Below are 23092 nucleotides of genomic sequence, written 5' to 3'. Positions count from 1 at the left end.
GATCTCTCAAACCTTACTTTATTAATTAGTTCAACAACAATATTCTGTAAACAAAACCCCCACATTTTGGTAGCTCTTATTCAAGAATGTGGGAAAAGTCAGTAGATCCACTTCTTCACGATTTTCCTACGATACTTCTAAACCCTCCCTTTCAGGTCATATTTTTAGGGAAAGAAAATTTTGCTTCTAAGCAGGGCCTTACATTCAGTCCACTAGAACGTTTTTCTTGATGCTTCCTCATACCCAAGAGGCAGAACAGGTTTAGATAATCAGTAGATGTTAATACTTACAACTGTTAGGAGAACCAAAACACAGTCTAACATCTATTTGATCATATTTCCTACTAAACTCTTTCAAATTTACTCTTGAGAACAGCAGCTTGTCTTTTGTTTGGTTTTAAGGGAACATCCCTCTTTCTTAATTATTTTTAATCTGTCAGATCCAGAAGAGATAACCATCAAAATTTAAAAAGATGAAGCCAGTACTCCAGGAAATATCAGGGGACATAGAAAAGCAGTTGCTCTGAATTTTCTTTTTGACTGTTTTCTAGTATGTCAGTTATAGTTTTACCTTGACATTAATTTTTGTTTTTCAAAGTATGTACCTACCCAGGTTATATCACAATTTTAGAGATGATAGAGCAAAAGTTAAAATAGCATGTAATACATGACTTTCATTTACTTCACGTGATCACCAATACTAATTTAATATTATTTGACATTTCAAGCACTCATCAATAATATCAACTAAATTACTTAATTATAATTTTGTTACTGATACTTCAATTCCCAATGAACTAAAAACCTCATCTGCTCCTGAGAAACTATGTCACTGGTTTGCATCCGAGAAGGCAGTTTGTTTCTAGATGAGTGGAGATACAGGCAGCTCCAGAGTAAAATGTAGAGGGTAAAAAACTAAGAAAATTTCCCAGTTTCTCATGAATCAGGTTGACACTGCAATTTCAACACTGTGGAGTAAAATTCCAAAGATCAGATTCACCTGTATTTAACTAAAAACACCAAAAACCATTTCAGAATTAAAAAAACAGTATCACTTCTAATTTTCTATATCCCAGGCCTTCTCAGTTAGTTGTAATAACTTAGACCATCAGAAAATCCTAGAGAATTAAAAAAAAAAAATCGCAGACCACTAAATTGGGCCACTTTTCCAAGGGCAACAAGAATGATTTATTTAGTATATAAAATTCAGCATTAGCGTTGTTTTTCTTTTTTCTCCTGAAACAAGCACAATTTTTAAAAATTAAAAAAAGGAAAAAAGAAAACCTCATCAAATTCCACATACCTGGTCAAGATAGCTGGCACCAGAACTACTGTTGGCTCCACACGGTGCTTGCACTTGTGGAGGTCTTTCCACAGGGCAAGTAGGATCACTAAAGGAGGGAGAAACTGGGACAGGCGGGTGGGGAGTATGATGGTGGTGGTGGTGATGCTGAAAATGGTGGCCATGCTGCTGAAAGCAGCTTGTGTGTGGATGTCCTAATGCATGGTGATTCTGTGACGACCCTCCACACGGTGAGTGCTGCGGACAGCAGGAAGGCAATCTTGGCATTGCAGGAGGGCCAGTTTCTGTGACAGCACTAGATGCAGTTCTCCTTGAGTCATCTTGAAACAAACAAAAATGCACAGAACAATCGAATGATCAAATATCACTGTGTAAAAAACAGGACTGTGTATAAGTAAGTAAATAAAGAATTGTTTAATAAATTCAAATCTCTGTAAATAAGAATGTGATAGCACCACATTCTTAACATGCATGTCACATAATTTTGGGCAGTGATCTTCACTGGGATTTTTCTGAAAGCCTAAATTCCTCAGGAGGCTCTTATTTACCACGATGGTGTCTTTTTGTAAATTTTTTTTAAGTTTTATTTATTTAAGTAGTATCTACACCCAACGTGGGGCTCGAACTCACCTCCAACTGGGCCAGCCAGGCACCCCTACTATGATGTTTAAATGGCCCAGTCAGTTGGAGCAAGCAACTCCAGTATCACTATTCTGGCCCTATTTCTAGAGTAACCAAGACCAGGGATACCCTGCTCCTATTTGGGTCACAGAACCTAACCAATCTCTTCTGGGCTAGTGTATTGATTATGAATATTCTAGTTATTCACAAATAATACAAAAATCCAACCCAAACTGGCTAAAATATTAAAGGAATTTACAGGCTCACATAAATGAATCTGGGTGGAGTGCTTCAGGTTCTGGTTGATGTATCTGATTGCAGCAAACCTCCCTGTAAATTCCCTGGGCCTGCCCTCCAATACATGTTCTATCCTGTCTTTCCTGATTCTCTTCTGGGCAAGGTCTGTGATCTAAACCCTGTTAGGCAGTATCTCCATTCTAAATCTCTTTACATTGTTTTTTTTTTTCCCCCAAGCTCCTAGCCTGCCCTATTTGGGCTAATTTCTTATACTCTTTTGTAAAGGTTCTTAACCTTGGAACTAGAATTCAGGAATCTGTGAACTTGGATGGAAAAAAATTACTAATTTTTACTAATCTCTAATTGCCTCCTGGAATTAATACTACCTGGTTAGCACCAGTTGAGAGGTTAAATATTAAAAGTAACTTGTAACAACAACAACAACAAAAATTGACAAGGTGTTTACTTTTATTTTTTTTAAGCTCCCTCTTTTTTTTAAGATTTGTTTATTTGAGGAGGGGGTGCGCAGAGGGAGGGAGAGAGAGAATCTCCAGGAGACTCCTCACTGAGCGTGGAGCCTAACGCACAACTCTGAGATCATGACCTCAGCTGAAATCAAGAGTTGGACACTTAACAGACTAGACTGAGCCACCCAGGCACCCCAACATGTTTACCTTTAAAACATAAATTATAGCAGATCCAAAGTCAGTTCTATAATTACGTCACTTTCATTCATTTGCATTCCAATTTTCTTAAATAACCTGGACAAAGTTACAAGTAGCTTATCAGGAAGAGACTATGATCAACAGCCTATCTTTGCTATGCTGAATCAAACATTAATTATTTTCCATATGCTGTAATATTTGTAGCAATAACTATTATAGTAGCTTTACTTCTGGCAACATTTTCAGGGTTTTACCTCAGCTCCCATAACAAAGTGTTGCACAAATGAGCATCATTTACTGTGTTCATAAAAAATGATCAAAAACCTCTGGAACACTAAATCCATTCAGTGGGCAGACTTCCAATTCAGATGCTTTAATTTTACAAATCCAGCTATTTGAGGATTATGTGTAACTCTAAAATGTAGCGGGGGGAGCGCCTGGGTGGCTCAGTCGGTTAAGTGTCTGCCTAGCGCTCAGGTCTTGTGAGATCAAGTCCCACATCAGGCTCCCTGCTTAGTGGGGAGTCTGCTTCTCCTTCTCCCTTTGCCCTTCCCTCCCACCACTGCTTATGCGCTCGCTCTCTCTGTCTCAAATAAATAAAATCTTAAAAAAAATAAAAAATGACAATAAAAATAAAATAAAATGTAGGAGTATGTAATCAGAGCAAAAGATCTGTGGACTAATAAGGCTGTGAATAAAGTGACAGATATCATACTTATTTGTTCAGAAAGAACTTGCCCTCTTTGTCTTCAAATATTTCTAATACAAAAATCAGAGTGAGAGAAGAGGAAGCATTACTATATTAACAGCTGAACACATATTTAAAAGGTCGTATCACTAACAATGTGGCCTCAAAAAGAAGACTGACCTTATAGTTCTACTTCTTAGGGTACAGTTTTGGCTTCCAATTAAATTAATCATCTATTTTCCTAGAGTGCAGAACCTCTTTGTTCCTTAAACAGGTTAGCAACCCAAAGTAAAGGCAACTGAATCTCCTCTTGTTCCAGAGTTAATGACCAAGGAAAACTGCCATAAATTAGAAGTGAAATACAAAGATCTGACCAAGCAAATAAAACACTTCCTTTTTATTTGAATTAGCCCACAGAGTGTCCACTAAAAATGAGACAATAACAAACCTGCACCAGAGAAATTAATTCCATGGCCCAGTGACATAAAGCTTGTTAAAGTACTTTCATTGTACTTCTAACAGGATTACTGAGATGTATTCATGCATCTATTCATTCATTTGGCAAGTCTTACACATAATAATGGTATGGTAAAGGATCTACAAAAGGCATTGGAAAAGACAATGGTGAAAACTAAAGTCCTGGCCTTTTTTTTTTTCTTTTCCCTTAAAGGAGGCTCCATGCCCAGCCTGGAGCCCAATGGGGAACTTGAACTCATGACCCTGAGATCAAGACCTGAGCTGATATCAAGAGTCAGATGCTTAACCAACTAAGCCACCCAGGCACCCCGGAGGTCTTGGCCTTTAAAATAACTTATGGTGTTGTCTGCCTCTGTTGTTTTATCTTTGGCAACTAGAAACAGGCCTGCATAATGTAGGTGGTTCAATAAGCCGTTGCTAAATATAAATTAACCTCACAAGGGAAAAGAGGCATGCATGGAGCTAAGTGCTAAGAAGAGAAAAACTTGATCTCTAGTTCTCAAGGAGATCATTGTCATCAAGTATGGACAAAATTTGAGAGATAAATCAACCAGCATTAGAACAGAAGCACTGGGTTCTAATGTAGTATAGGGCAATGTTGTGCCCCAGGGAATATCTGGCAACACCTGGGGATACTTTTGGTTGTCACAACTGGAGAGGAAGTGGTGCTACTGGTATTTAGTAGATAGAGGCCAAAAATGCTGCTAAAAATTCTACAACGCACAGGGTAGCCCCCCATACAAAGAACTGTGCAGCACAAAGACAACAGTGTCAAGAATGAGAAATAAAGGAAGAGTACAGGCATAAAGGAGGAGAGAGTATAGGCTCCAAGCCAGACTTCCTAGGTCTGAATACTTGCTCCATTATCATATAACCATGGGCAAGTTACTTCACCTATAAAATAAGAAAAGTAATAGAATCTGCCTTGTAAGTTATTACAAAAATCAGAGTTAATGTAGGTAAATCATACACCAATATTATGAGCTCAACAGATGTTAGCTATTATTATCCACTAGAACATTAGTTCTGTTAGGGCAGAAAATTTATGTTTTCTTCCCACTGCCTAGAACAGTGCCTGATTTATAGTATGCAATCAATAAATATTTAAATAAATGAATATATAAGATATGCATGGATAAAGCAAGGAGCAAATAGAAAAGTCAGATAGATGATGAGCTGCCTGGGGCATGTTGAGTTTGAGGTGACCGCAGAATGTTCCAGAGGAGATGTCCAACAGGCAGCTGGATATGAAAATTTAAAACAAAGAGAGAGCTCTGGAAATACAAATGGAAGGTCACTGGCATACTGGTGGTAGCTGAAAACATAAGCAGTTATGAGATGGGCCAGTGAGAAAGGATAAGAATAGAGTCCTGGGAGAAAACAGAGATGACAAGAAGATTACTGCCAGATTTTTTAATACATTTGCTTTGACAGGAGTCAAAAGCAAGTTAAAGGACGGAGTTTAAGGTATAGAAGATCCGCTTAAGCATACAAGACTTAACACAAATGTACACATGCACACTAAGGGAATGGAACAAGCAAAGATGCTGAGAAGGTAACTGTTAAAGCAAGGTCAAGGACACAAGAAGGGACAAGAGGTAGAGCACCAAAAAACGGACTGGAAAGAACAGGAAGGAGTTAAAAGACCAGGAGTCAGGAGAGCAGGATAGGTATAAAAGTTTTCACGGAAGCGTTGGAAGTTATGAATGTTTAAGAACCTTCATTTACTTTTTATTTATTTTTCCCTGGAGGAATCAAAGTCTTGAGGAGAATGAGAGAATTTTGGAATAGCCACTAAGGGGAAACAAAGGGAATTAAATGAGATACATCACACTATGTCAACTTATTACCAAAAGCCCAAGATTAGATACCATAAATTCATGAGGCACCAATATGCTTGCTTCTATAATTTTCACCAGCCCCATCTAAAAACCTTGATAGGAGTCAAGCTTGATGGCTTGAGTGATTCAAGGTTGGAAATATACAAGAAGGTACAAAGTAAGGACAGGATGTGAAGAAAATAGGAGACTGCTGTTCTATAGAGTCTTAGCAGGAAATGAAGTCAGGAGAACTAAGTGCCCCTAATGTCATGAGTACCTGTATGTGCTTCTATCAGGTTTATACAGAGGAACAATTTGGCCTGGAACAAGGTTCTCCTAAGTCTAGAGAAACACAACACAAGCAAGTCTATTCCAAAGGTAGTCATCAATATAGGTAAAGTAGTATTATGAGAAAACCATTCAGATAGTGAAGTCACTACCCCAGATACTAAATGTGAATTCTGAGGGAACAAGAGTCTTAAAAAAATAAGTAAGTAAATAAAAGCTTTGTATGTGTCACATAAAATCTAGACAAGATGAGAGTATATAAAGCTACCAGGAGAAAAAAGTGAATAAGAAGAATTCAAATCTTTGCCTCAAAGATTATTATTGGCTTTGAAAGTATTTAACTTCCAGATTTCTTCATTTCTGAAATGGGAAGAGTAATATTAATAACAAGGAAATTTTTAAGAATTAAATAATAATATATAAAATAACATAAGACAGTAGGGTACTCAGGAAAGAGTGTACACTCAATAAATGAAATAAAAATTAGCCCATTTAATTTCTTTTTTTACAGAGAGGGACACAGCGAGAGAGGGAACACAAGCAGGAGGAGTGGGAGAGGGAGAAGCAGGCTTCCCGCTGAGCAGGGAGCCCGATGCGGGGCTCGATCCCAGGACCCTGGGATCATGACCTGAGCAGAAGGCAGGCACTTAACGACTGAGCCACCCAGGTGCCCCAGCCCATTTCATTTCTCCCTACATTTTTTTTTTTTTCAAAGAATACAGTATTTAAAAGACATCTTTGGGAAACTTCCTTGGACTTTGGATTCTACTCTCAATTTTCCACAAAGGTGAGGCCTAAATCCAGCCATAAGATTTCCTAATCTGCTCAATAGAAGTTATAGTGATATTTTAAGAATTAAATAAGATACTATTAAAAGTAAAAAATGGGGGTGCCTCGGTGGCTCAGTCGTTAAGCGTCTGCCTTCAGCTCAGGTCATGATCCCGGGGTCCTGGGGTCGAGCCCCACATTGGGCTCCCTGCTCCACAGGAAGCCTGCTTCTCACTCTCCCACTCCCCCTGCTTGTGTTCCCTCTCTCGCTGTGTCTCTCTCTGTCAAATAAATAAATAAAATTTTTTAAAAAAGGTAAAAAATGATAGAAAGCATAAGGTGGTTTCATTATTAATGGTGATATAGTCAAATCTATGAGCTACAGGGTCTACATCCCAGTTAGTAAATGTTTAGCAAGTTCCTATCTCCATGCCATTGTCCAGGAGAGAAAGAAGGCTAGCTTAATGCTCAGTTAAACAGGTGACAGGAAAAAGAACCAGAGATATCATTGCTAACTGAAACATAATAAATAATCTGAGGGGGGCGCTTGGGTGGCTCAGTCGTTAAGTGTCTGCCTTCGGCTCAGGTCATGATCCCAGGGTCCTGGGATCGAGCCCCACATCAGGCTCCCTTACTTGGCGGGAAGCCTGCTTCTCCCTCTCCCACTCCCCCTGCTTGTGTTCCCTCTCTCATTGTGTCTCTCTCTGTCAAATAAATAAATAAAATCTTTAAAATAAATAAATAAATACATAATCTGAGGTAAGAGCTGAAACACTTAAAACATAGGAGGTTTTAAAACATATCTTTGTGATCCTGGGTTAGGAAATGGCTTGTTAGATATGACAGCAAAAAAAAAAAAAAAAAAAAAAAATTGAGAAAATGGACATCATCAAACTTTTTAAAAAACTCCCATCCTCATTTTCAATTCTTTTGGGGACATACCTAGGAGTGAGACTGTAGGTCATAGGGTAACTATGGTTTAACTTTTTGAGGACCCGCCAAAGTGTTTTCCATAGCAGCTGCAGCATTTTATATTTTATATTCCCACCAGATGTTCATTAGGGTTCCAATTCCTCTACATTCTTGTCAACACTGGTTATTTTCTGATTTCCTGTTCTTTGGTTTTGTTTTGTTTTGTTTGAATAATAGACATCCTGATGTGGTATATATATACAATGGAATATTATGCAGCCATCAAAAGGAATGAGATCTTGCCATTTGCAACGACGTGGATGGAACTGGAGGATATTATGTTGAGTGAAAGAAGTCAAACAGAGAAAGACATGTATCATATGATCTCACTGATATGAGGAATTCTTAATCGCAGGAAACAAACTGAGTGTTTTTGGAGTGGGGGGTGGGGTGGGAGGGATGGGGTGACTGGGTGATAGACACTGGGGAGGGTATGTGCTCTGGTAAGCGCTGTGAATTGTGCAAGACTGTTGAATCTCAGATCTGTACCTCTGAAACAAATAATGCAATATATGTTAAGAAAAAAAAAAGAAGAAGAAGAAGGTAGCGGGAGGAGAAGAATGAAGCGGGGGAAATCGGAGGGGTAGACGAACCATGAGAGACGATGGGCTCTGAAAAACAAACAGGGTTCTAGAGGGGAGGGGGGTGGGAGGATGGGTTAGCCTGGTAGTGGGTATTGAGGAGGGCACATTCTGCATGGAGCACTGGGTGTTATGCACAAACAATGAATCATGGAACACTTCATCTAAAACTAATGATGTAATGTATGGGGATTAACATAAGAATAAAAAAAAAGGAAAAAAAAAATAATAGACATCCTGATAAGGATAAAGCAGTGCTTCACTGTGATTTTGATTTACATTTCTCTAATAACTAATGATGCTGTTTTCATGTCCTTCTTATCAACTGAGTATCTTCTCTGGAAAAATACCTATGCAAATTCTTTGCCCATTTTTAAATTGGGGTATCTGTCTTTTTATTGTTGAGCTGTGTAAGCTCTTTATATAGCCTGGATACTAGACCCTTATCAGATATATGATTTTCAAGTATTTTTCTCCCATTCTGTAGGCTGTCTTTTCACTTTCTTAATAATGTCCTTTGATGTACAAAAGTTTTAAATTTTGATGAAGTTCAATTTACCCATTTTTTCTTTTGTTATTGTGTTTTTAGTCAGCCATTTAATTCTCGCTGATCTCTTTCAGTTGAGCTATGATACTTTGGTAATATATAGCACACAAACTCAAGTATGAAATCATAGTCTAATTCTAAAGAGACTACTTTGCTCACGTACAGTTTATTCTAAGAATATGCTCTTGCTAATATGGCTAAAATCTTAAAATCAATACTTTTTCTAATAAGAGTAATGAAAGAGTCCTCCCCCACTTTATTACATACCTCCTATAGAAGTACCAGTCATACTATTGCTTGTAAGAGTAGCTGAAGTCTCTGACACTGTGGAGGGTTGGCTACCAGTGACAGCTGAAGCAGTGTCAGAGGCCTGCTCAGAGGTAGATGGATTTGAATTGTTAATGGAAGTGCTTGTGGTTTGTGATTCCATTCTCGCAGAAGTGGTTGGTACTACAGTAGGTTCTAGAAAATACAAAATGTTTATTTAGCATTTCAAAATATATTAGGAGATAGGTTATATTTTAATTCAAGGTAACATTTTCATAATTATTAAAACAAACTTGGAAAATAACTCTCTAATAAGCACAGTATAAATTTAAAAATTTTCATAAAGCTAGCCTGCAACATTAAAATGACATGTAACTAAAATATGATTACTGCATTTAAAAAAATCCAACACATACGTATATTCCAATAATTCATGTGATTATCACAGTTTTTTGGGTATAAATTTTCTGATCACAAAGAAAACAATGAGAAAAGGAAAGTATAAGTCTCTTTATATTATTGTCATACACACTGTCACAGGCTGTCAGAACAATATTAGAAATTACACTTTCTCTGGTACAGAATGGATTCTAGAGTCAGAGTGCTTGGATAAGCAATTCTTTTTTTTTTTTTTTTTTTAAAGATTTTATTTATTTGACAGAGAGAGACACAGCGAGAGAGGGAACACAAGCAGGGGGAGTGGGAGAGGGAGAAGCAGGCTCCCCGCAGAGCAGGGAGCCCGATGCGGGACTCGATCCCAGGACCCTGGGATCATGACCTGAGCCGAAGGCAGTCGCTTAACCAACTGAGCCACCCAGGCGCCCTGGATAAGCAATTCTGATTTCACCACTGACACTACAGTCATGGATAAGTTACTTAACCACTCTCCATTTCCTCATCTGTAGAATTGGGAAAGTACAGAATTTTCTTCACACAACTATTGTTAGGATGAACTGAGGTCACACATACAAAGCACTCTGTATAAAAGTTTATATATAGTAACCACTTAAATATTAGCTATGATTTTTAAACCTATTTTAATCTTTTTTACAGGCTTTTTTGTATGTTTTCAAAAAATTTTTTACAAATATTAATATTCATCAGTGTATTCTAATAAAATTTGTAGAAAGTAAAAGAAATTTCAAGCAGACCTTGACTTATGTATGAGTTCTACTTTAGACTCTAATTTATAAAATAGTTGTTTAAAAAGACTAAGTCTGTCCAAAGAATAGTCACAACAATTGGATCAGAAAAGGGACTCTCTTAATGTGATATAGAATGAGAGGACAAACTACTATATACAATGCAATGTGCTAAGCTGAAACATAAATAGTCCCTGTTGATCTCCATGGGACAATGTACTTTGGATGCTTAAACAAATATATTTGCTTAAACATAAAAAGCGGAGGGAAGAACCTCTGTTTATTTGCAAATGGTATATCTCAGTTTCTCAACCTTAGCAGTATTGATATTTTGGGTTGGGTGATTCTTGGCTAGGGATGGGAGTCAGGGTAGGGGCATGGCTGTCCTGTGCATTGCAGGATGTTTATAGCAGCAACCTGGGCCTCTACCCATTAGATATTAGTAGTACCGCCCCACAACTGTAAGAACCAAAAATGTCTATAGATATTGCCAACTCTCTTCTGGGGCACAAAATGGTCACCACTTAAGAACTACTGGTCTAACTGACATACTTAATATTTTGGACTTATTTTTAATAAGATAGATGCTTTCCACCGAGAGAAACTAGCAGAGAGACAGGGCATCTACAGATCCCTGGAATATTTACAACTCACTAAAAATATTCTGGTTGAACTAATTCCAATGGGTTAAAAGACTACTCTGTCACCTTCTCCTACTTACTGGCTGACAGATGTCCCAGGGGAAAACACAGTTTCCAAAGTAGTAATCCTGAATAAATTAACTCTGAGAAATCTCTAATCCATCCCTAATATAAAAATCACTGTTTTACAGATAAAAACTGAGATATGGTTGAATGAAATGGAGACAGTGGGAATAAATTATCTCTTCACGAACATCTTAATTCCAAAGTAGTGATACTCTGAAAGTTATGATCATCCAAGCTGCAAACAATCCATATAAGAGCTGATTGCAGAAGGCCTGTAACTCTACCTTATGTATCCTTTCCCCAATTTATAGTTAACAAATTCACATATGGCTCATCATCTTCCTTTAAGGAAATTATGATTGATCATTTCCTTCTAAGATGTAACTAATACCTGAAGGTAATTCTCAATATGTGGGGAAGTTCACATATGTATTCACATACTCATACATGCTACCACTTTCCTTAATCTCTATTTTCCAACTCTAGCTTTCTTTTCTTAGTTGCATGGATATAGTTATAAGCTGAAAGAAAACAGTAAAGCTGAGCAGCACAAAAGGTACCAGTAATATTAGAAGATAACATACTTTTAAAAATAACTTCCACATTTCTTCCTTTTTTAAGTAGGCTCCATGCCTAGCGTGGAGCCCAACATGGGGCTTGAACTTACGACCATGAGATTGAGCCCTGAGCTGAGATCAAGAGTCAGTCACTTAACCAACTGAGCCACCCAGGTGCCCCAAATTTCGACACTGCGAATAACCAATATTTATTATATAAATTCAAGTTATATTGCTTTTCTGTTGCATTGAAAAAGGTCATTTCTATTTTTCATAGCAAAGTTAAAGTATGACAATAATACTATAAATGAAAGTAATAGGTAAGTCTGAGGGTAGAGCAAACTACCACTTGTAAAAGTATTTTTTGGGGGGCGCCTGGGTGGCTCAGTAGGTTTAATGTCTGCTTTCGGCTCAGGTCATGATCCCAGGATCCTGGGATCGAGCCCCGCATTGGGCTCCCTGCTCAGTGGAGAGTCTGCTTCTCCCCCTCCCTCTGCCCCATCCCTACTCATGTTCTCTCTCCTCTCTCTCTCTCTCAAATAAATAAATAAAATCTTTAAGAAAAAAAAAAAAAGTATTTTTTTTCCTAAGAAAGTAACTACTAATCAATGAAACAAGAGAAAGAATTTTAGGCACAAGTTACAAACTGAGGCTGTTATATCAATTGAAAAATAAGACTGGGGGGGGGGCACCTGGGTGGCTCAGTCATTAAGCATCTGCCTTTGGCTCAGGTCATGATCCCAGGGTCCTGGGATCAAGCCCCGTGTTGGGCTCTCTGCTTGGCAGGAAGCCTGCTTCTCCCTCTCCCACTCCCACTTCCCCCTGCTTGTGTTCCCTCTCTCTCTGTCAAATAAATAAATAAAAAGTTTTCAAAAAAAGAAAGAAAAAGAAGACTGGGATATCTGACAATTTTCCTGTAGTTTAACAATGTTACCAGGAAGCAGTAGTAGGACTTTCATTATAGGAGTTTCAAAGATATTTGATTTTATTAATTCTCTTCATAATTCTATACTGTTACTAATCCAACTTACCATCTTCATCAACAGTAAGGTCCACAACTTCTGCTGCACTTTGCCTCAAGGGTTGTATAACAGTAGAAATCCTACTACGGTTCCGTGGCTCCTGTGGCCGGCTTGTATGAGAATTTGAACCTTGGCTCCAATGAGATCTGGAGTGTCCAAGAGTTGAACGAGACCTTAAAGGACATCAATATTAAATTAGTTAATACAAAAAAAAGAATAAAAATTTGTTACCCAAGAAATCATAAGCCTTTCTTACAAAATATGTTGTACAGTTTCTTCTCCAAAGTAATAATGGTAATAGAATTAAAAATTATGACTAGCAAATATATATATATATGACTAGCATAATGCCTGGCATTTAATAAAACATTTGCTGAATGAAATGTTCAACAAATGTTCACCAACCAACTGACCTAAGAATATGAAAAATGATATGTCAGACCAATCACTGGTATAAAATATGCGACTCTTGGTTTTGGCTCAGGTCATGATATCAGGGTTGTGAGATCGGGCCCCGAGTTGGGCTCTATACCCAGCGTGGAGTCTGCTTAAGACTCTCTCTGCCTGGGTGGCTTGGTCAGTTAGGCTCCTGACTTTGGCTCAGATCATGATTTCAGGGTCCCTGGATTGAGCCCCAGGTCAGGCTCCGCACTTAGCAGGGAGGTCTGGCTGTCCCTCTCCCTCTCCCCCCAGCTCATGCTCTCTCTCTCAAAAAAATAAAATCTTAAAAAAAAAAAAAAAAAAGACTCTCCCTCTCCCCACCATGCACACTCTCTCTCTAAAATAAATAAATAAATCTTAAAAAAAGAAAAAAGAATGCTGCTCTCTTTTCAATGGTTATTTTGAATACCCACCTGGGTTGTAATCATGTATTTACATTTTCTTTAATACCTAAAATTATTCACCATAGGTAAAGTAACAAAAACATCAGCACTCTAAACATTAAATAACACCCACATGAGCTTGTATATTTAGTCCAGATTGGATTTGCAAAACATGGTTTTGAGAGGCCTAAACAAAGTAAGTTTTTGGTATTGTCCTAAAAAATATTCAAGGCACCAGAGTTTTCCTGGGATCAGGAGAGGTAAGGATAGTTGCAGCTAGTTTATTAGTTTGGTAGTCATAAGAAACATCACTTGTTTGAGCCACTTTATGCTTTTAAAGCATGTAACCACAAACCCTCAACACCTAACACTCATGTCATCATCTTTTATTATGTGTGTGGTGCTATACTGCACTAAATTATTAAAAAAAATTTTAAGAATTCACTGTAATAATCTCAACTAAGGGTACAGAAGGACATTATATAGAATATGCAGTCCTAAGGACCCAGGAGAAAAATGAGTCTGTTCTAGAAAGGTGGCGCTTGGATGCCTGAGTGATTCAGTCAGTTAAACATCTCCCTTCGGCTCAGGTCATGATCCCGGGGTCCGAGGATTGAGCCCCATGTCAAGCTCCCTGATCAATAAAAAAATAAAATCTTAAAAAAAAAAAAAAATAGAAAGGTGGGGCTTATGAAGTTGGTTTTTCCCCTTGCCCAAACTGAATGTAAAAATGCTTAGAAGCTTATTATTTAGGGGTGTCTGGCTGGCTCAGTTGGAAGAACGTGTGACTCTTGATTAATATGCAGACATCGGAGAGGTGAGCTCAACCACTCAGAAAAGACCCAGGCTGAAAATGACCTCAACAAGTGTAGAGCCTAAGAATTTAGAAAGAAGCTCAAATTCTAAAATGAAATTCTCAAGTAAATATGAGTATAAAGGTTAATTCCAGAGACACAGTAAAAAGGAAAAAAAGAAAAAGACACTGCATTTCAGGAAGAACTGTGTAGACTGAGGCATGACAGTAAACAAATGTCTCAGAATGAAATGGTTTTGGTGTGGAGAAAGATCACTATTTAAATTTCTTGAGAAACCAAGAGCCTACAGTGAGACTGAATAGTCTATTATTTCTGGGAAGCTCTTAATAGCTGCAGAAAGTTCCAGGTCCACTTTGCAGTTTATGAAACCTTCAAGAATGTCATAACTCCAAATTTATGCTGAATGAAGCATCAACAAACCTGGTGTATGAGGAACAGTTTCACACGAGCCTTAGTTGTTCCTATGATTAGTAGCAACTGTCAAATCCTGAAACTAAAGAATCTGAAACAAAATGCATTCTCTTTTTTTAAAAAAAAGATTTTTAAGCAATCTCAACACACAACGTGGAGCTCAAACCCACAACCCTGAGATCAAAGTTGCAACACTCCATTGACTGAGCCAGCCAGGCACCCCTGGATGCATTCTCTCTTAGAGAGTAAACGCCAAGAGCCAGCTAAACAGTGACAAAGTTAATATCCCACGTAACAATAAGGAAAATAAATATGGGTCATGAGCACTGTGTGTCTTTTTAAAGATCACTGCCCATTACTATGGTAAACGTATCTCCTTGAACATTAAGCACCTCCATGACAAAAAAGACCTCTAGTTCCATAAAGACAGGTCTCTCATTTCAGCAATTCTTGTAGCTCATAAAAACTGAGTCAGTGTTGTACCAAGCACTATGCACAGTCACAGGATAACTGTGGCACCTACCATGGAGTATCAATTTTCCTCAGAGCCTAGGAAAATCATTTAAAACTTAAATGGATATATTACAGAGTGCTCTCTTCCATGCCATTAGAAGTTGCACTCCAATGGGAAAGTACAAATGGAGAAGCACATTCTAGGTATGTTTATAACATGCTTCCAAAATAAAAAAAAATTTTAAATAAGTAACACAAATTAAAACACCATGAGCATATGCATTTCTCAATTCATTCCAACACAAAAATTAAGGTTCCTCCATAGATTAGTTTGGTATACCAAATGGCATAAAGGAACACCTCACTGCTTCTCTCACCAGTATTTGTAATCATCTAAAGCACAAGATGAACACTGTTAGGGGTTTTTTTTTTCCTCTCTCTTTTTTTTTTTTTTTTGGTCGAAGTGATTCACAAAAGGGCAATGTTATTTACAGTTATTTATTAAAAGAAATGAGAATTTTTCATTCATTTTTTAGTACGGGGCTTATATGAATTACTGAGTGAAGGACAACAGCACCGTAAAAATATGTTCTATACTAGGTTGCCCTCTAACAGCATAAACTTCAGTGGTATCAATGAGATCTTGAAACAGACTGTAACAAAAAAGAATACTTCGACATTGGGGAGGGTATGTGTTGTGGTGAGCACTGTGTACTGTGTAAGACTGATGAATCACAGACCTATACCCCTGAAACAAATATATGTTAATAATTAAAAAAAAAGAATACTTCAACATCAATACTCCTTAATATTTTTCAACACTTTATGTTTTATTCACATCTAAATGTCAAAGAAGTTCATGAACTCTCTGAATCATAAAACAAAATTTTGGAAAGCACTAAGTAAAATTACTGTTTATCTATAGCAATAACTTTAACTCTCATTGTACACTTGCAGTGCTAAAAAAATACTGACCCCCACGATTCTGGTTCTGCTCATCTGGGATATGATCCAGAGAACAGTTTTATCTTTACTTTATAATCTTCCCAGGTGAGTCTAACGCAACCTGGTTTAAAAACCACTTATCTGGTATGTGCTCAAATGAGGTCTCCAAAAAAACGGTAAAAGAATGTAAATATCCACAGCACAGATATGTTTAAATATTTATATTTAAAACTTCACATAGGGGTGCCTGAGTGGCTCAGTCGGTTAAGCCTCTGACTCTTGATTTCAGCTGCTCAGGTCATGATCTCAAGAGTCCTGGGATCAAGTCCCACGTGGCGTTCTGTGCTCGGCACAGAGCCTGCTTCTCCCTCTGCTCCTTCCCCCTACTTGCTCGCTCGCTCTCTCTCAAATAAAAATCTTAAAAAAAAAAAAAAAACCCTTCACATATACAACTAGGAATTAAAATCATACCGATAGCTTTCTCCAACTGTTACAATCTCCACCTCACTGTCAGTTGAGGTAACATTAATTTCTTCATTGGCAGTGACCTGGGGAGTGGAGGAAGCTTCTATCACCACAACATCTTCATCAATACTTCCTGGAAACAGAAAGGAAAAGATTTTAAACTGACAGACAAAAAGTTTTTACTTCGACTTTGAAGGCTATGAAATTCATTATAAAACTAAAAATCTTGGGTGCCTGGGTGGCTCAGTTGTTAAGCATCTGCCTTCGGCTCAGGTCATGGTCCCAGGGTCCTGGGATCGAGTCCCGCATCGGGCTCCCTGCTCGGCAGGAAGCCTGCTTCTCCCTCTCCCACTCCCCCTGCTTGTGTTCCCCCTCTCGTTGTGTCTCTCTCTGTCAAATAAATAAAATCTTTAAAAAAAAAACCAAAAAACTAAAAATCTTACCTGTCAAAATGAAAGTTTTTTTTTTTTTTTTTAAAGATTTTATTTATTTATTCATGAGAGACAGAGAGAGAGAGGCAGAGGGAGAAGCAGGCTCCCAGGGAGCAGGAAGCCCGATGCGGGACTCGATCCCAGGACCCTGGGATCATGACCTGAGCCGAAGGCAGACGCTTAACCATCTGAGCCACCCAGGCGCCCAAAATGAAAGTTTTTTTTAAAAACAGAGTTAAACACATATAGTGAAAATAGTACTTACTCTCTTAATCTATGTCTTCATATGTTTATTTCCTCCTTTATGATTTTTGTTTGTTATTTACAACTTTTAGTGGTTTCCATATTTATTTGTATGATCTTATATAGATATATTAATCCTGTAATATCTAAAGGTATTAAGATCTTACATATTTATATTCCATAATAACCCTTTAATATCTAAAATAAAGATACTACATTTGTTGTATGTTTTACCCGAGTTTCGTTTTTTTGTTAAGCAAGATATGGTATTTTTTTAAGAAATATAAAGTAATTTTTGGTTTTACTATGAAATGTCATTTCTTGGTATATGTTCTTTTCTAAATTATTCTAAGTTTGGAAAGGGCATCCTTATTGGAAGGACAGATACATGGACTCGGTTCAATGTATTTCCTTAATTATTTCATCTGGAACTAATTTTTGTTTAAGACATTAGTAAGATTATCAATAGAATCTGGCCCTGTCTCTCCATGGCTAACTAGTTATCCCCAACCATCTACTGAAAAATCCTTTCTTTCCTCCCATTAAATTTTGATAACTCCCTTAAATATTCTTACATGTTTGAGGTTATATTTTAATGCCATCTATTTATCCCCTTTGACAAAAATTCTTATTATCAGGGAATTCTATTTTTTAAAACAGCTTCTCTAAGGTATAACTTTCATACTTTAAAATTCACATTTTGGGGGGGCCTGGGTGGCTCAGTTGGTTAAGCGACTGCCTTCGGCTCAGGTCATGATCCTGGAGTCCCGGGATTGAGTCCCACATCGGGCTCCCTGCTCAGCGGGGGGTCTGCTTCTCCCTCTGCCCTCTTCCCTCTTGTGCTCTCTGTCTCTCATTCTCTCTCTCAAATAAATAAATGAAATCTTTAAAAAAAAAAAAATTCACATTTTGTCTCAAGGAGATATTACACACCTATGCTCATAGCCAATAGGTGAAAACAACACAAATGTCCAACAATGGATGAATAAACAAAATACTGTATATGCACACAATGGAATATTATTCAGCCTTAAAGAAAAGAACTCCTATCACATGCTACAACATGAACAAATCTTCAGGACATTATGCTATAATAACCCAGTCACAAAAAAATTTTAAAACACTGTATGATTCCACTTATGGGTGGATCTGAAGCAGTCAAATTCATAAAGAAAGTAGTGTGGTAGCTACTAGGGCTGAGGGGAGAGGGAAAAGGTAGTTATTTAATGAGTATGGAGTTTCAAACTGCAAGAGGAAAAAGTTCTGGAGATCTGTTTCACAACAATGTGGATATACTTAATAATACTGAAATGTGCACTTAAAAATGGTTAAGATGGTAAAAAATAAATAAATAAAAATCATGTTCCGTTTCTTCTCTTGCTATATTTTTCACAAATCTGGTACTGAATGTCTTCTTTTTTTAACCTTTTTAAAAACATTCCTCCCTGTTCATTACTATTACCTGTCAATGTAAAGGTTTGCCCAAAGTTCACAAGTCATGTTTTTAATAAGAATTTTCCCATACGAATACTGAGAGCTAAAAATTTCACCCATTTTAAGTGCACATTTCACCAGTTTTAGTAAATTTATAGAACACAACCATCACCTCAATCCAATTTTAGAACATTTCCAACACCCTTAAAAGATTCTGTTTCAGTCAATCATCATCTCTCCATGCCCATTCCTACAATTCCTACAACTGACCTGAATTTTGTCATTATGGATTGGTTTGTATTTTCAAGAGTTCTATATCAATATGGAATCATACATTATATACACTTTTGTGTCTGGATTTTTCATTCAGTGAAATAGTCATTCATGATTTACTCATGCAGCTGTGTGTATCAACAGTTCATTCTTTTTTATTATTGAGTGGTATCCTATCATATGAATATATCACAATTTGTTTATCCATACTTCTGTTGATGGACATCTGGATTTTTCTGATTTTTGGCTATTACAAATAAAGCTGCTATGAACATTAATCTGCTTGGGTTTCTCTCTCCCTCTCCCGAGCACAGAGAGGGGAGGGGCAGAGAGGAGAGAGAGAGAGAAAAAATCTCCAGCCAGCTCACCTCGGAGTGAGGAGCCCGACATGGGACTCGAGGCCTCAACCCTGACATCATGACCTGAGCCACCCAGGCTCCACAACTTTTCATTCTCTTAATGGTGTCTTTTGAAGCATAAAAGTCTTTACGTTTGATGAAATCCAAATTAGCAATTTCTTTTATGCATGATGCTTTTGGTGACACATTTAAGAAATCTCCACCTAACAGAAAGTCACTGAGAATTTCTCTTATGTTTCTTCTATAACTGTATAGTTTAGCTCTTATATTTAGGTCTATGTTAATTTTTGTGTCTGACATGACATAAAAGGTCTAAATTAATCTCTTTTGCATGTGGATCTACAACTGTCCCAATAACATCTGTTGAAAAGACTAGAATAATTCTATTTTGATACCTAGTAGATTCAGGTTTTCCTAATTCTTTAGGATTATACAATCAAGGGAAAAGGAAAATTCTTGAGACTTGGACTGAACTGGCATTAAGCAACACTAATGAAGTCCTGACATATCTATATTATATTTTTTCATCCAAGAATGTATCTTGCCATCTACCAATATCTTTTATAAATCTCTAGAACACCTGTAGGTTTGGTCTGATTATAAATGCTAATAAAGCTATATAATTTTCTTCACAGAGGCCAAATATACTGCTATTAAGATTATTCTTAGAGACTTCATTCTCCTTGTTGCTCTTCTAAATGAGCTCCCTTTATTCTTATTTTCTCCTAGTATGTAATTATACCATCCATCGATACTGTATATGCATTTTTACCCAATTTTTACTGAACTCTTGCTTACCACAATGACAACAAATGGTTCAACTTTGTCATAGTGGAGTTTATGTAATCTATTCCTTCACCCAAGGTGCCATTCCTTGGAAACGTCGAATTTCATCTCTAATACAACAGTACATCATCAAACATCTGCACTATTTCAAAAGCTGGCCAGTATCTGGAAGAGGTACAAGCCCATTGCAAAGATCTACGATGTACTCTCTGATACTTCAAAGAGGAGAACAGAGCAGGCACCGGAAAATCAGAGTCAATGAAAGATGATCTGATTTGGAGAAAGTTATTTCTAAAGTAGTTTATAAGTTCTAAAGACTACACACATAGACATATTGAGGTAGAATGTATTTTTAACAGCCTAAATATATCTTATAGGCAGAGGAAAAAAATAGCACTTGAGTGTCTATTTAAAATAATATCCTACATTCAATTTCCCAATTGCTTTTCCAATTTTTCCTTCATAATCATGCACATGATGCAGCTTAAGGCAGGAGTACAAAAAGGATTATATATTTAAAACTAAAAGCATTATACATATAAATAAATCATAGATTTTTTTTTAATACTTCCCTTATTTTAACCCATCAACTGGACATTACCATTCTACATGGAGAGAAAAGCTACACCTGCATATAAACTTTATTAGTGATTTCTCTCCATGTATTGTGTACATGAAATTTCCTTAAAAGCCTGTAAAAAAAATAACCAAACATTATAAACACCTTATAAACAAGCAAAATCTAACATAAATGTAATATTTTGAAGTTCCAGTGATAAGTGATACAAAGCTAGCTTTGTTAATGCATTAAAATGCAATTTACATAATTTTTTATGAACATGGTTTGTGTAACTAAAGGTTATATAAGTAACTGATACACTCTTACTCTACTGCTTAAGTATCATTTTTCTAAAAAGGAACTTTGCAAGCATAAGTTGAACATAATACTTGTAACTAATCACAACAGGCATGATTTGGATATCTGTAACTTAGTGTTTTTTTCTAGAATGACAATTATTTAAAACAAAAGTTACAGAAAACATTCCTAAAAGTATGAAGTTAAACTTCAGTACTACTTAAAATCAGGAGAATAGGTCACTTCTTACTGGAACAATTTTATTTTCACGTTGTCTCTTATATTTAGAAGTATTAAAGAACAGGTAATTTGAGTATAGCTAAGACATTAGAGTAGTAGGACCCGAGACGATTTTAACAATTTCTTTTAAGATTACTTATGTTGCTTGTACCTTTTAAAACATAATGAAGAAAAGGAAAAAATAATGAGAAAAATAACAGGTAACAGCCTGGAAAGAATGTAGGTACTTTAATACAGGTCACAAAAATAATGGCTTCTCTGAGAGAGTTCTTCATGAACTCAACAACCACTTCTATTCCCTGATAAGAGATCACAGATTCTCTTGGCAGCATCTGTAAGAAATTTCAAATACTATAATCATCAATTACCTGGTCCCTCTTTGTCTTAAGTCTGGCATGATGCTAATAATAATAGCTTCCAATTCAAGGGCACATACTTTGTGCCATGTCCAATATTCTGTGTGTCTAGCTCTATCAAGAAACTGAAACTTAGCAAGTTTAAATGACTTGTCAAATAGTAAGCAACACTGGGAATTCAAATTAATTTCAATTCCAAAGCTCATACTCTTTCACATAAACTATATTAACAGTGCTATAAGCACCCAACATGCAGGTGCTAGTTACTATCAAAAGCAGAATCTTCCTGCTACCAGCTGCTTTTGCTACTGCTCCTGTCTTTTGCAGTAACAAACTTACTCAAGTTGTAGCAGCTCTAACTCCTCATTAGGATTCTTCTGTTGGGTATCTATCCAACAGAAATGAAAGCATACATATCCACAAAGATTTGTACCCAAATGTTCACAGTAGCCAAATACTGGAAACAATTCAATGTCAATCATCTGACAAATGGGTAAACAAAATAAATGTGGTATATATCCATACAATGGAATACTATAAAAGAACTAAGTAATAAACACTAATTACTGATACCTGCTACAACCTGAATGAACCTCAGAAACATTACACTTACCAAAAAAAGCCAGACACAAAAGATCACACACATATATTTATATGAACTGTCCAGAAAAGGCAAGTCCTTAGAGACAGCAACAGATTTGGTTGTGTGGGACTGAGGATTGGTTAGGGATTAAATACAAACAAGCAGGAGGGATCTTTTGGGATTAATGGAAATGTTCTAAAACTGCATCATGGTAATGGCCGCACAACTCTAAGTTTATTAAAAATAACTGAATCATATACTTAAAATGATGAACTTTACAGTACGTAAATTATACCTCAATGAAGCCGTTTTCTTTAAGAAAAAAAAAAAGCTATAAAACATTCCCTGCCAAATACAAAACTAGATGGGAATACCCAAAATACTAAATATGTCAGTTCACCCTACTTTAGCCAACAAATACAATCCCAATAAGAATACCATCATGTATCTCCCCACTACCACTGTCCTCAGATAAACAAGCTCATAAGTTCACTTGGAAGAATAAACAGGCAAAAATAACCAAGAAAATATAAAAGTCTATAATTAAAACAGTGTGCTTCTAGTGTAAGCATAGACCAATGGAACATAATGAAAACTCCAAATAGGTCCAAATGCCTATGGACATTTAACATATTAAAAATATAGTATCTCAAGTCAATAGAAGGAAACTTTTTAATGATTTGTTTTGGGACAACTGCATAGCCACATTAAAAAAAAATGGATTCATTCCTCATACTGTACATGAGGATAAACATCAAATAGATGTGTCCTTTAAGTGAAAAAAAAAAAAAAAGAAAAGAGTAAATAATGCAAGGGCTAGGGGAAAAATGGTTATTTCTCTTATAAACTTGGAGTGGGAAAAACTTTCCTAATTATGATTCAAAACCCAGAAACAGTAAAGATAAAGGTTAATAAATGTGACTAACCAAAAAAAAAAAGATTTGGCATGATAAAAAA

At 36.7% G+C, this 23092-nt stretch overlaps 1 protein-coding gene across 8 annotated transcripts in view; it reads right to left on the bottom strand.

The window, feature by feature from the left end:
* The window catches only part of RNF111 (ring finger protein 111), a 121183-nt gene that overhangs the window by 18347 nt on the left and 79744 nt on the right, over positions 1–23092 (bottom strand). For all 8 annotated transcript variants that reach the window (XM_034994429.1, XM_034994431.1, XM_034994428.1 and 5 more), the window contains exons 3-6: positions 16581–16707; positions 12671–12834; positions 9234–9428; positions 1303–1622 (exon numbers count right to left, since the gene is read on the bottom strand). In XM_034994429.1, coding sequence (XP_034850320.1) covers positions 1303–1622; positions 9234–9428; positions 12671–12834; positions 16581–16707 — 806 coding nt within the window. The remainder of the gene's footprint in view (positions 1–1302; positions 1623–9233; positions 9429–12670; positions 12835–16580; positions 16708–23092) is intronic.

This window comes from Mirounga leonina, unplaced genomic scaffold, assembly GCF_011800145.1.
Source record: "Mirounga leonina isolate KUSES-001 unplaced genomic scaffold, KU_Mleo_1.0 Mir_91, whole genome shotgun sequence".
Taxonomy (NCBI): Eukaryota; Metazoa; Chordata; class Mammalia; order Carnivora; family Phocidae; genus Mirounga; species Mirounga leonina.
This window is presented reverse-complemented; position numbering and strand designations above follow the sequence as displayed.